General features: G+C 53.0%; 2 protein-coding genes across 4 annotated transcripts; one reads left to right on the top strand and one right to left on the bottom strand.

The window, feature by feature from the left end:
* Nucleotides 1-14: 14 nt before the first annotated feature.
* Nucleotides 15-4,351, top strand: C5H1orf232 (chromosome 5 C1orf232 homolog). Of its 2 annotated transcripts, none has more exons than XM_034502398.2 (4): nucleotides 15-1,222; nucleotides 2,564-2,647; nucleotides 2,750-2,847; nucleotides 3,994-4,351. In XM_034502398.2, the coding sequence occupies exons 1-4, from the start codon at nucleotides 1,016-1,018 to the stop codon at nucleotides 4,289-4,291; spliced, it is 687 nt and encodes a 228-aa protein (XP_034358289.1). In that variant the 5' UTR covers nucleotides 15-1,015; the 3' UTR covers nucleotides 4,292-4,351. The 2 variants fall into 2 exon arrangements, with proteins under 2 accessions (XP_034358289.1, XP_034358290.1); XM_034502399.2 differs by having other exon boundaries at nucleotides 15-1,519; nucleotides 2,566-2,647.
* An 81-nt stretch (nucleotides 4,352-4,432) lies between these two features.
* Nucleotides 4,433-8,499, bottom strand: Fam110d (family with sequence similarity 110 member D). 2 transcript variants are annotated; one of them, XM_076934004.1, is made up of 3 exons: nucleotides 8,305-8,499; nucleotides 7,409-7,489; nucleotides 4,433-6,551 (listed from the first exon to the last, which is right to left on the bottom strand). In XM_076934004.1, exon 3 carries the CDS (start codon nucleotides 6,456-6,458, stop codon nucleotides 5,640-5,642), a length of 819 nt encoding a protein of 272 aa, XP_076790119.1. In that variant the 5' UTR covers nucleotides 6,459-6,551; nucleotides 7,409-7,489; nucleotides 8,305-8,499; the 3' UTR covers nucleotides 4,433-5,639. The 2 variants fall into 2 exon arrangements, with proteins under 2 accessions (XP_076790119.1, XP_034359340.1); XM_034503449.2 differs by lacking the exon at nucleotides 7,409-7,489 and having other exon boundaries at nucleotides 8,305-8,498.
* Nucleotides 8,500-13,491: the final 4,992 nt, after the last annotated feature.

Raw genomic sequence — 13,491 nt, 5'->3', positions numbered from 1 at the left:
GATCACCCAAAGATACCCCTAGGTTCTAACAAAGAGCCTTCTTCCCACCCCCACCCCCACCCCTGGCGTTTCGTTTTACCTCTCTCCTCATCTCCCCCTCCCCGCCCCCCACTCTCAAATTCCTGGGGCAAAGAGCGGAAAATTGTTTCACAAAGAATCTAGCCCCTAAGGGGTCTGTCCTTGGAGAATGCTCTGCTCTTCATACAAAAAGAACTTTTTGTCTGTTGTTTGTTTGGTTGGTTGGTTGGTTGGTTTTTCAGAACTGGGGTTGGTGCTCAGTGCTTCATATAATCCAGGCGAAGAGTCTAATAGAGGAGTTTGGGGTGGGAGCACTGCATCCCTAGCCCAAGAGGAAATGTCCATAGAAGAACCCCCCACCCCCACCCCTGCTTTCTTTCTTTATGCCCAGGCTCATGGGGAGGGCTGGCAGGAAAGGGGACAATGACCAAGAAGTGGTGCCTTTGCTCATCTTGGCCTGGTGCCTCTCAGGCTGGCCAGAGCCAGCTCTACTATATGGGGGCCGAGGACCTCAGCAATAATTCAGAGTTCTGGCTCTTTGGAACTAGTTGCCAGGAAACAAGGAGTCAGGCACGTGCATCCTTGGGGAGAACAGGTTTCTAGGCCAGCCCTGCAGTGAAATGGAAGCCCAGGTGCTGACTGGAGGCCTAGGATCTTCTGACTCCAGCTCATGAGAACTGGGTAGACACAGGGTGGGACCCTGAACAGGACTCAGCTAGAATGGCTACTATCACAGGATGCATAGGTATGGCTCCTGGACTCAAGACTTTGAGTGGAAGACTTTTTTTCTACAGCCATTCTAAGACATGAATCACCATCAGTCTTCCTGTGTGCAGGCAGGAAAACAGACTCTCCAAAAAGCTGACTTCATTAACTTTGGCCAATATGGGTCAAGACTTGCAGCTGAAATGGCACAAGCCTGCCCCAACCTCAGAATCACTGGGATCAGGTTTACCTGTTTGGCACTGTGCCAGCAGGGGAGACTGGTGCATCTTTCATGAAGTCACCGGATCCCCGGGACAGGCTCTCTGTTCTTCCAAGTTTCTGGAGCCAGAGCCACTGGTGCCCATTGAGCTACCACCTTCCGTACCTGGGTGTCAGGCCCCTTTCTCCTGCAGCCATGAACCAAGCCTTCTGGAAAACTTACAAGTCCAAAGTGCTACAGACTCTGAGTGGAGAATCTGAAGAGGACCTGGCAGAGGAGGTGGGTACTGTTTATGTTTTCTAGGACAGACAGACAGACAGCAAAGGTAGGGAGTATGGAGAGCATTAAATAGGCCGGGGAGGAAGATAGATTCATTTGTGCAAAAATTGCAGGTGGGATTACAAACAGCATAGTGCAATGACAGAGATGTTCAAACAAATGAGAACAGAGAGATGCAGGGCCCATGACAGAACTGGTCGCTGACTCCAAGGATCTCATGAGCTGCCATATGATCAGGATTATCCCAGCCAGGCGGTGGTGGCGCACGCCTTTAATCCCAGCACTTGGGAGGCAGAGGCAGGCGGATTTCTGAGTTCGAGGCCAGCCTGGTCTACAGAGTGAGTTCCAGGACAGCCAGGGCTATACAGAGAAACCCTGTCTCGAAAAACTTAAAAAAAAAAAAAAAAAAAAAATTATTCCAACGCCAGAAGACACGGAAGGACATTATGCTTTATGCAGTTTTCTAGAGGACACAGCTGGAGAGTGACGAGCCCCTGTGGACCACAGCAGCAGCATCCGATCAAAGCCATACTTAGACAGTACTTAGACCGTACTTGGTTGTGAGGGAGAGGGCAAAAAAGACTTTGAAACTAAGAGAGTTTACGTCTAGAGGGTGTGGTAAATAGCAGGTTACACAAATAGACGTGGCAGGGGGCAGGAACTAGCCTGGTGAGGGGGGTAGATAAGCATATGACTGGACAGGTTGGTGTCCAAGGCTGGGTTTCTATGGATGTGTCTGTAAGAAAATGCTACAATTAGTGTCTCTGTGAAATGTCCAGTGCGGATGTGAACTGAATCTAGTGAGTTTTCATGGGTGTGTGTTTGGAGCGTTTGGAGCAGGATTCTGCTCCCGTATGCTTTTGTGTAGGCATTTACACAAATTTGGAGGGCTGTACATAGGTCTCTGTCTAGCCAGCTTCCTGCAGGAGGAGAAGATACAGGAATGAATTGCTTAGCCACATAAATGCTCTTGTGTGGGTGCCTGACTGCATATGTGTCTATGCAGTCTAGGGCGAAAGGTCTAACCACAAAGAGGCATGTATGTCTGTAGTAATGCACACTGTATGCCCTTGTCCGAGGTTTTGAGATCATTTGGATGTTTGGGAGTGGGAGGTGTATGTGCTCAAGGGTGTCTGCAGAGATTTACCGTGTAGGCCTGTGTATTTGAGCAGAGGCATTGGATAGAGGTAAGTGTACCCGTAAGCATTCCCATGGGCCCGAGTGGAGATGTAGGGCACACAGGAGATGTGCTTTTATGGTATATAGACTGCCTAGTGTGTGTGCACTGGTTAGCAGTGGGGCTCCTCTCATGCTGGGGGTGGGGGGTGTCTTGTGTCCCAGAGGGAGAGCCCAGCATTGGTGGAGTCTGAGACGGCAGAACCCATAGAGGAGACGTTCAATCCCATGTCACAGCTGGCCCGCAGGGTGAGTTCAACCGTCTTCCATCCAAGCCTGGGAAGCCTGACAGAGGCTGTGGTGAAGCCCTGGAGGCGTGTCCAGTCCTGACTCCCAGCTCTTTCCTCCCAGGTTCAGGGGGTTGGGGTGAAAGGCTGGCTGACAATGTCATCTCTGTTTAACAAAGAAGATGAGGACAAACTGCTGCCACCAGAGCCCTGTGCTGATCAGTATGTGTGTCCTTAGGGGGCGGGGCTGGAAGAGTCCTAGGATCTCTCTTCTGGCATGATGGCACCCTCTGTCTTTCTAATCCTGTGGGACTTTATAGGGACAGTCCCAGGATGCTTTTTCCTATCAGGATACAGCAGGCCTGTGTAGAAGATGGGGTTAAATCTCTTGGGACTGAGGTAAAAGGGAAGTCCTTACTGAGGTAAAGGCTCCCCCCTTTTCCTGAGGACAGCTGTCTCCCTAGAATCCAGGACAGCAGAGAAGACCTTTCTGGATGCTTGTGACTAAGGGTGGTCTAGATGGTAAACCCTCACTCTCCAAAGCAGTTTGCCACCAGCATAATTTCCCCTTCTGATTCTCTTGGTGTCCATGGAGACCTGAGGACCCGAGGCACACCAGTTGGGAACGCATTGCTTGCTAAGGTCTTCGATATTGAGAACAGACCCAGGGCTTCATCTCCAACTGGCTTTGTTTCTCACACATCTGCTTTTAGCCCTGTGCACCCACCACATTCCCTTCTTGCCTAGGACCTCCATCCATTACTTTTGCCTCAGGGGTCCTCCCCACCCCTCCCCCACCTTCCAGTCCCAGTTCTCCCAGGACTTTTCCAGAGGCGAGGCTCCTTCTTCAAGCCTATCACTCCTCCTTGACAGCCCTTCCCCACATCGACTCCCCGTAGCCCCTCATCTTTTCTAAGCATCTGTGCCAGGATTTCTTCCACTTTCTCCGTATACCAAATTCCTCTTTCCCTCAGTCTTAGAGCCTAACCTAACTACTTTGCTCACGTTACTCTGCTCTTTCCGGGGGAGAGGGATCTCTCCTATAGGACCTAAACAAGCCCACCCCAGCTCTCTCCTGCCCTTTTCCTCTCAGAGAACCTTCCTGGCTTTCCAGACCTGGCTTGATGGCCTGTCCTCTCTATACCAGAGTCTCTTCTCCAAACTTCTGACCGCCCCACCCAACTTGGGGATCCCGGTTCCCCTCTGCCCAGCCCTCTCACCTCTTTCCCTGACCCTGACCCTCTCCACCTCCCCTTGCTTACAGGCCCTGACCTTGCCCTGATTCCCTTGGCCGCACTGCTTGTCTTCTGTCTACTGCCCCTCTCTGGGACCCCGGGCCATCCTGTTGACCTCCTGCCTCTCCTGCAGCCCACTGGCTGCGCCTCCTTCCTCGCAGGCGGCCGCCGCCGAGACCGAGCCGCGCGGACCAGGATTCTGGGACGCGTTCGCCAGCAGGTGGCAGCAGCAGCAGCAGGCGGCGGCGTCCATGCTGCGCGGCGTGGAGTCCACCGCGGAGCGAGACCCGGAGATCCAGGACAAGCCTGCGGAAGAGGCCACCGAGTGCCCCGAGACACGGGAGGCGGATCCTGCGGCAGGCTTCAAGTGGGGTTTTCTCACCCACAAACTGGCAGAGATGAGGGTGAAGGCCGCGCCCAAGGGCGACTAGACGGCCAGCCTCGCTGGCGCCCGTCCTTCCCTACCTCCCATAAAATCTCCTGGATCGACACTCAGTGTCGCTGTGTAATTTTATTTTTTATTTTTAATTTTTTTTTTTTTTTTGCGGACAACTGGAAAAGCTACTCTTAGGTGGGCGACCTTGTGGGTGGGCAGCTTCTGGCTGTCACCTACTTTACTGACACAAGTGCCAAGGCACTCCAGGTGACAGGATGGGTGACCTTAGATTTAAGATGAGATTTTCCAAAAAGCCCCAGAAGACAGACTCTTCTTCCCTGTCCAGCTTCATTTCATTCGGCAAACCCTGCTGGTGGCCCAACGGCATACGCGAAATCGAAATGCACAATGCTGGACCAACGAGGTAGCTCTCCACCAGCGGGTCCATACAAGGTTTTGTTGAGACACAAAACAGGGCTGCCCGTGGGAACTCAGGGGACATGGGGAATTTTGGGACAGTTTCCCGGAGAATACAGAGTTAGGGAAGGAAATCGAAGCTGAAGGGGGAGAATCCCGAACAAAGGCTTCAACCGGAACCTGTGAAGAAAACCCGCGACTTTGTGTCGCCGTAAGGGGGTGGGGGGAAGGAACCCCGCTGGCCGTATAGTTGTTGGAGGGCTTCTCTCTGCATGAGGTCCTGTGTTCAGGCCCCAGTGTTACGTAAACCACAGTGGTTGGTAACAGGGTGAGGCTGACCTGGGACACACACAGACGATAGTATCAGAAGGTTCCGAACCCTGACCTAAAGGTGCCCCAGTTTTAGTGATTTCCCTCGCAGCTCCTCAGCGTCTCAGCCTTTCTTACCTCCGGACTCTGAGAAGGCGGGGCTGGGGTGCGAAGCTCCGGGAATTCTGGGTGATTTAAGCAAGCTACTGTGTATTGAGCATTTCTCTATTCCAGGCACATTCGCCACATGCATTACAGCTCCTCCAGGACGCTGTTCTCTGCCTCCTTTAATAACTGTCAAAGGCCCCCGTTTGGTCAAGGTCACACACTCAGACTGGAACCCACGCTCAAAACCCACACACTCAGCCACGCAAACCAGTTCTCCTCTTTCCTCAATATCTGCCCGCTAAGCCAAACTCATGGTCCTTTTATTAAATAAGATTTTAGCTTTATTCAGTAGTTCGCTCACCTCTCACCCCAAGTCCGTCACTGCTCACATTTAGCATCTGGAGAGGCCACGTGGCCACTCGACCCGTTTCCACAGTCCGCGCCTGGCCCCTGTCTGTGGTGCCCCCTGCTCAGCGTGCAGATCGGGGTGGGGGACCTGAGATCCAGGGGAAGGATTTGTTCACGGACGAGGCGAGCTCTCCGGGAGCCGTCTTCCCGTGTGTTGGTGGTCACACCTCGGACTCGCGCGGCGGGGCGCGCGCGCGCTGGCAGCCATACAACCACTGGATGACGCGCGCGTTGCGTTCTACCACCGACACCGTGGGGCGTCCGTCCCGCGCCGACCCCGCCGCCTCTGAGCCCCCGCCGCCGCCGCCCGCACAGTCTGGGCTACCCGCGTCCCTGTCGCTGGATGTCCAATCGCTGGTGTCCCCGGAGCCGGGCGGCGGCGACGTTGCGACCTGCGGACTGTGCTCTGCGCCCCAGCTCTGCGGAGAGAAGCGCTCGGCGCCCAGCACCTCCACCAGCGCGCGCTCCAAGCCGCAGTAGTTAAAGAATCGCTCCTTCTCCGACAGTGGCAGCGAGCACGTGGGACACAGTGCTCGCTTCCCTGTCGCCTCCGGAGTATCCGGAGACCCAGCCCACGTCGCGGGAGCTCCAGGTCTCTCTGTAGGTGCCGGGCTGCTCGGGGCAGCGTCCCGGGTGGCGCCAAGGAAGAGGCGTCGTACCAGCCCCTGGCCCTTGGCGTTCTCTTTGTTCACCGAAGCCTTGCAGTCCCTCTTCTGGCGGTAGAAGATAAGAGAGTCAGGTCTTGGCTGTCGCCTGCCGCTACCCCGGCGGGCAGGGCCAGGCGTTTTGGGCGATGCAGAGGCCCCCAGTTCATTGCAGGGGTGTGGCGTCAGTGGTCCTGGTCCCCCGCGCAGAGCTGGCTCCTGACGACGTACTATCACCTGGTGCGTCTTGACGTACTTGGCTTTGTCGGCCTCCAGCCTCTCCACGGCGCTGGGGGTTCGTCCCCTCGATGGTGTAGTGGGTGAGGCTAGGAGCATCTTAACGGAGCTAGGCAGGTCAGTGCTCCATACACAGTTAAGGATGCACAGGTAGCTGAGGAGCAGCGAGCAATTCTCTGGAGTTCCTGGCGCCTGTAGGGAGACAGGAATTGTCTGGAAGAGAGTAGGCTGTTCCTGTCCCTTTCCCGCAGGCATTCCTGGGTAGAGGATCAGCCAGTCACCCCTCCCCCACCAACTGGTGCCATGCCCAGAGAGCAGAAAGTAGAACCTCCCTCCCAATCCTTTAGAGGCATTGGGTGATTCTTGGGGAGGGGGCATCCATGCCTCTTTGAGAACGTCCCAATCTGGCCACTGGGCCATGTACACAGGACAAGCGGGACACTTGGAAAGGAAAATCAGGCGGGTCCCAGCCTGATTCCCGAAATCGGCCTTAACCGGAAAAAATACCTCTTCCCAACAGTGTAGCTTCAAACCCAAGACAAGGAGGTTCCCCGGCCACAGGCTGACTGCAGGCGACCCACCCTTCCCGCCCCCAAGCACCGAGGTCAGGGACATAACCATAGGGTAGAAGCCTCTAGGAACTGCTGCCAGCTTACTTGCCCAGACCTGGCAGTGCTATTCAGGAAGGAGAGGGAGGTGGTCCCCAGGCCATATCAGTCTGCGACTGCCAGCCACTCTATGCCCCTGCCAAGGGGAGTCCCAGAAAACCTAACCTTAATACCATTCCGTCCAGCAACACCCGCACTTCCATTTCAGAGCCAGGACAATGGCCTGGAAAGGAAGGGGTTTACACAGGTTCTTTTGAGAGTTAGGGTGCCACCTTGGAATCCAGATTTCTTGCCTTACTGTGCAGATCTGGGTCAGCTTGGACTACCTGCTGTTTCCCTCTGGGGTTTGGTTTCTGATCTTGCTGTTATAAAGCCGGGCAGGAATCCCTAGTGTCTCACTCATCGGTTCCCTCCACCGATTCATCCGAATAACTTACGCACCCAGAAATTGGCCCTCAGGGTCCCTGCCTCCTTCCCATGCAGAAACCTCTGACCTTTCTCCTTTACCTCCCTTGTGCTGTGCTGTGGGAAAAAAAGTCAGGAGGGAAGGTAAATCAAGAGCTGACAGTTTCCTTGTCAGCTAATAGAATGGGCCACCCACATGGTTCAACACACCCACCCCTGCCCTCCGATTTCCCGTTCCCACACAGCTGAGAGGGACTTATTAGTTCTGAAGGAACTTTGGATCTGGAGGCAACAGAAGAACAGACTAGACAAGGATATGTGAAGAAGGGGAGGGGGCTGCCCTCCACTCTTCACAGAGGCCTTAGAGCAGAGACCTTGGCAACTGCGGCCTCAGCCCAAACGGTTACAGGTTCCACGCCACACTACTCAGCACTGCGTTCCAGTAAACCTGACTAGACCGTGAATGGTTGAAACCTAGGCAGTAATGACAGTGCCCCGGTGCCCCGCGCTATTCTCTCGGGGACTGTACTGAGCAGTGGGTCAGATTCCAAGATCCCAGGAGGGCACTGAGCTTGTCTGACCTCAGGGATGGCCTCTGTCCTCTCCTCTCTTTAGCCTTGAGCAGAGAGGCTATAAAAAGTCCCTAAACACAAGGACCAAAATAGTCTACTGTCCCCTGCCTGTTCCCTGTTTTCAGGGCTGGCTTTGATGTTTGACCACAGACAGCCCATCCTGGACTGGTCTCTGGGCATGTCCTCTCTGTTCCACTGCCTAACCTCTCCCAGGCCTAGAGTTAGTAAATTCCAACTCTGTCCACTCCAGCTTCGGCTCTGAACACTGGCGCTTCTAGGTTCAGTAGCTTGGCACTTAGTCTCCTTGCCATCCATCCAAAGTTGCCCTCCCACCCCGTGTTGGACTCTGGATACACTCACCTCCGTGTGTCGAAGCTGAGTTGCAGTGGTCCTTGGCCGAAGGGACAGTGGACAGCGGGGACCAGGGAGTAACTTTGGTAGCAGCCAAGCCTTACTCTCCACAGGAAAAGCGAGAGCCTCCACCCCCTAGGTTAACCCTTCCTGACCCAGAACTCAGACTCAATTAACTCCTTCCTAACCAATTTTAGTGCTGACAGGACCCTTGGGCCGTGTTCCTGCAACTTTACAGATGGTTAGGTAGTCTCTGTTGGGTTCAGTGGTTGCCATGGAGGCACTGTAAACTTGGGCTGAAGAAACATAACCCCAAACAAGACCTTCTGCTCTGCAGGCTCACTCTGAAGTACCAAAGCTTGATGTAGGACAGAGAGCAGAAATAGGTGCCGTTTGCTTCTCCCGCCCCTCTGGAGGTTTAAGCCTGTTTTATTCCTGGTGTTGGAGCCTGGTGGGAAGCCTGCTCTTCCTAGATGGGAGCCTGGGCATCTACACCCTAAGGGTAGGTGCAGTGTGCAGGGGATGTGAGGGTTAAGCAAGAACTCAGGGGTACAACATAATGGTGGCAAAAGGAGCTAACAGGAAAGGTGACAAAGGTGACAGAAGAGATCTTCCAGGGCTAAGCCTCTATCCCTTGGCAGCCTACCTGGGGACTCCTAACACTCTAGCCTACTTTTCTCTGACAACATTTATCTCAAGGAGGGAAGCCCTGTCTGTAAAGGAACCCCACCCCTCTCAGTAGGTGAATCTCTTAGCACCCAGAGTTCAAAGGCCAGTGCTAGGCTCTGGTCTTAGCCTTTCTCCCAAGTTGTGCCCACCCCCTACCAGCCCAACCACTTAGCATGAACCCTCTCCCTCTCTTTCAACACTTACAATGTTTGCAAGGCACATTTGCATCCAGGCTCTCTGATCTCCTTTGAGCCCCCTCCTGTGGAGCCTAGATAGGACTCAGCAGTAGTAACCCCACTTAATGAGGAAGGAAATTAGTAAAGTAGGAGGGACCTGCGCAGACCCTCTAAATCCCCTCTCCCCTCTGCCCCCACTGTCTGTCTGGCAAGATTAAGAGTCAAAGACCCTAAAGCTCATAACCTGTGTAGGGGATGGAGGATGCTATTATTACCATATCTGGACCAGAATGGGATGGGAAGACTCCAGGGCACACAACATGCCTTGAGGGCAAATGGAGCTAGAGAGGGAAGAGTGTTTGGCTTCCTACCTGGAGAGCCTGCCCGAGTGCTCTGGCCCTGTTTATATATGAAGAAGCCCTTTCTTTCCACAGAACTCCTGTGGACAGGTGAACTCTCTCACCCCTCCCACTCTGGCCTCCTATGGGTTCCTGGATCCCTGTCCCACTGTAATGAAGGGAGAGTTTGCTTCTTTTTGTCCCTAACAAAACTGAGTTGTTGCAGTGTCTAGCAAATGCTCTCAAGTTCTGTCACCATCCATCTCAGGGACAATCTTTGAGGATTAGGTTTTATTGTTTTCCCCTCTTAGAGCTAAAGAGATGGGAGGGTCAGGCAGGGAAATGACTTATCCTAATTCACACAAGGAGGAATAATAGCTAACTTTTGTTTTGTTTTGAGGCAGGGTTTCAAGTAGCACAGGCTAGCCTTGAACTTCTTATTCTCCTATCCCCCCACTTCTAGAGTGCTGGACTTGCTGGACTTACACGCATGAGCCACCATGCCTGATTTTCTGCAGTACAACGCTGTGGGTGAAACCCTGGCCCTGCGTGTGTGAGGCAGGGCCTCCACCAACTGAGCTACAGACGACTTTTATTGTGCCAAGGGCTGCTCTTGCTACTTCGCACAATGATTCATATATTTAATCCAGCGAAATAGTCCCTTCTAGATGGGGTCCAGTAGCCCTGTGGCCTGAGTATGAAAGGGTTAAGCAGGGGGGAGGCTGGGTGGGGGCCCAGCTAGAATGCTGTCAATGGCAGGAAACCTGGCCTGCCAGGGGGAGGATGGGGCCTAGTGTCTCACTGAAGCCTCATTCCCACCCCCATCCCTTTGGTCTTAACCGGGCATCCGGGTGGGACTGGCAGGGGGCCCTATCACAGCAGTGTTCTGGGGATCAGGGACAGAAATTAGACTACTGGAAGGGGAACCCAGTGGGTATCACAAAAGTCATCCTGATTGGGTGTCTTTGTTTCCATGCTTCTGAAATGAGCCTGGCTCCCACTTCAGTACTCAGTCAGAAAGCAGAGACTTAGGGACCCTTAGGTAGAGGGCAGTGGCATAGCTATGCTCCTGGAAGGGTGGTCTTCAGTTGTGTTGGGGGTTGGGGAAGTTTGAGAGCCTTGCTCTCAGGGCCTTCCAGTCTGAAGTGTCAGTGCCCCGCACCAGGATGCCAGTGGACAAAGTGTTCAAGGAGAGGCAGAGACCTTGGACCACAGAGGCTGAGCAGAGGCACATGAGAGAAGGCTAATGGGGTGGACTCTATTAGGTGAGAGACTCTGAAAGAGCTGGAGGGGGAGGGTAAGACAGACAAACAGTGGAAGGTGGGAGGTCATGCATCTGTCTGTGCTAAGAGGATGGGGCCTCACATCCCTCTGTCCAGTGGCCCTGTTTCTCAGGGGCACTTAACAAGGGCCGGATCCTCTTTCTTTCTGGTCATGGGTCCCCAGGGAGATGGTTAAAGTGGCTCCTTCCTGCTCACTAGCTAGGATCTGGGGGAGGGGGAAGCCACGTCTGAGGGCTGTTTCCTTCCTACATCCGAGCTGGTTCCCGGAGCACCTGAGTTGGGAATGGACCTGAGTCAGAGGCAGCTCCTCTCAGAGAGGGTTGACACCAGACTGGGAATAGCTGCAGTCAGTGTCAGGAATCATGACTAGGGCTGGAGGAGCCTTCAGAGCTGTCACAGAGGGGATCCATGTCTACTTCTCTGCAGTCAGCCACAGTCCCTTCGGCCACACTTCAGTCCTGCCTTGATTCAAATCCTGACTTTCCACTTTTTCTACTTGGCCTCTAACAAAAAATGTGGCCTCTCTGGGCGGCCCTTGTCAAATGTGGGTGATGAAACCTGGCTTTTGTGTAGTTTGGTGGTAGGCTGAGAAGTTGCCAGCACCTTGGGGCGCTCTGGAAATGTTGGGTGATTCTGACTTCCCTTTGGGCTCTCCACTAGTCAGCCATCAGACTTGGACTGATACGTGTGACCCAAGCCTTTTGTCCCTAGCCCCCAGCCTCACCCTCAACTGCTGGTGACAGTTCATTTGGGAGACTTTCCCTGTGCTGTGGGGTCAGCAGACCGGGGTCACAAACTCTTGAGGAACTCCTCAGGAGGGTGGCAGCAGAGATGGAACAGGAGGGCCTCAGAGGAAAACCGATCAGCCCTGCCTCACAGAGAAATGAACAAAGCAGATGGGGGGTGAGCAGGGGCGATTTGTTCTGCCTGGGTGGGGTGGGGGAGCTTCAAAGAAGGGATTTGAGCAGGGGCCTGGAGGGGATTGGAGTTTGGTCTGGAGGTAAAAAAGCCTGAGAGCCTCAGGTCAGAGGACAGCAGGAGCTGAGGTCTCTGAGAGGGCAAGAGGCTTAGAGAGAAACCAGGATGCAGAAAATGTAGCGCCGAGAGGGGACTAGGCTTGCCCTGAGGCAGGGACTCAGACCTGGAAGGAGGCCCCTTGATGGGCTGGTGGCCTCCCTGGATCCCAGAGAGCAGAGCCGAAGCCCTTCTTTAATTTGTGGTTTTCCATTTGGGGAAAGAATCTTAGCCACAACAATAGCCTGGCTGCCCCTCAGAGGGGTGTGGCTCAGAGCAGAGCCAGGCCCCCAGCACCACCCAGACAGGACAGGGGGAGGCGGGGACTAGAGAGGGAGATGCCATGCCACTGAACATTTATTCCTCTGAGTACTACAGAGCTAGTGAACAATGTATAAAAGATGGACAAGATGTCTGCACTCTTAGTGTAGATGTGAGTGTTTCCAGTACTAGGTACTGTGCAAAAAGAGTGCTTTATACTCGGTACCTCCCTTACTTATAAACTCCGGTGTAAAGTAGGAATTATCATTATATGAATTTTCGGTTTTTTTTTTTTTCATTTTTTTTCAGTGCTGGGAACCAAGTCTAGGACCCCACAGATACTAAGCATTTATGAATGAATGATTTAGAGCCACCTGGAGGTACCACCTGGCCCTATTATCACAAGAGGGATAGTTAATGCCGCCATGATCACACAGGTGGTATACGAGATTTTACTTTTTTTTTTTCTTGTTTGTTTTCATTCCATCTTTTCTTTCTTTTTTCCTGTCATGCTGGTTGTAATACTTATCTTATTACTGCCACAAAATGCCTTACAGAATCAACTTAAGGAAAAGAAGGTTTGTTTTATTATGACGGCAGGAAAGGCATGGTGCCAGGAGCAGGAAGTGCCTGATCACATTGCAGTCAGAGTGAGGAAGCAGAGAGAGATGAATGCAGGTATTCCGGCTCCTTTCTCCTGTTTATTCAGTCCAGGACCACAACCGATGAAAGGATGCTACCCACGGTTAAAGTGTATCTTCCCACCTCCGTGAACTTAACCGGAAGGATCCCTTGCCGGCATGTCCAGAGGCTGGTCTCCTAGATGGTTCTAGATCTTGTAGGGTTGACAGCATTAACCATCAAAGTTTGTCCTTTGTTTATGTATGAGAGAGAGAGAGAGAGAGAGAGAGAGAGAGAGAGAGAGCCTATGAGGCGACCTCTGAGACTCACATTGACCAGGTTTTTTCTCGTATGTGCCTTTATCACTTTGCCAGCCAGATGCCTTCTCTCTCCTCAATGGTATTTAGATGCTTCAGTGGTTTTGTTTGTTTGTTTGTTTGTTTGTTGTTGGTTTTTGGATTTTTTTTTTTTTCGAGACAGGGTTTCTCTGTGTAGTCCTGGCTGTCCTGGACTCACTCCGTAGACCAGGCTGGCCTCGAACTCAGAAATCCACCTGCCTCTGCCTCCCAAGTGCTGGGATTAAAGGCGTGTGCCACCACTGCCCGGTGCTTCGGTGTTTTAAAAACTGGATTTGCTCATTTCTGGAGCTGTTCAAGCCAGGACATTGATGGTGATGTTTTGGTTTGTTTTGAGACAAGGTCTCACTATGTAGTCTGGCCAGCCTGGAACTCACTGTGTAGATTATTAAGCTGGCCTCAAACTCACAAAGATTCTCTTGCTTCTGTCTCCCACTTGCCAAGATTAAAGGAATTGGGCACTATGCCTGACCTTATC

Source organism: Arvicanthis niloticus, chromosome 5 (genome assembly GCF_011762505.2).
Source record: "Arvicanthis niloticus isolate mArvNil1 chromosome 5, mArvNil1.pat.X, whole genome shotgun sequence".
Classification (NCBI taxonomy): Eukaryota; Metazoa; Chordata; class Mammalia; order Rodentia; family Muridae; genus Arvicanthis; species Arvicanthis niloticus.
This window is presented reverse-complemented; position numbering and strand designations above follow the sequence as displayed.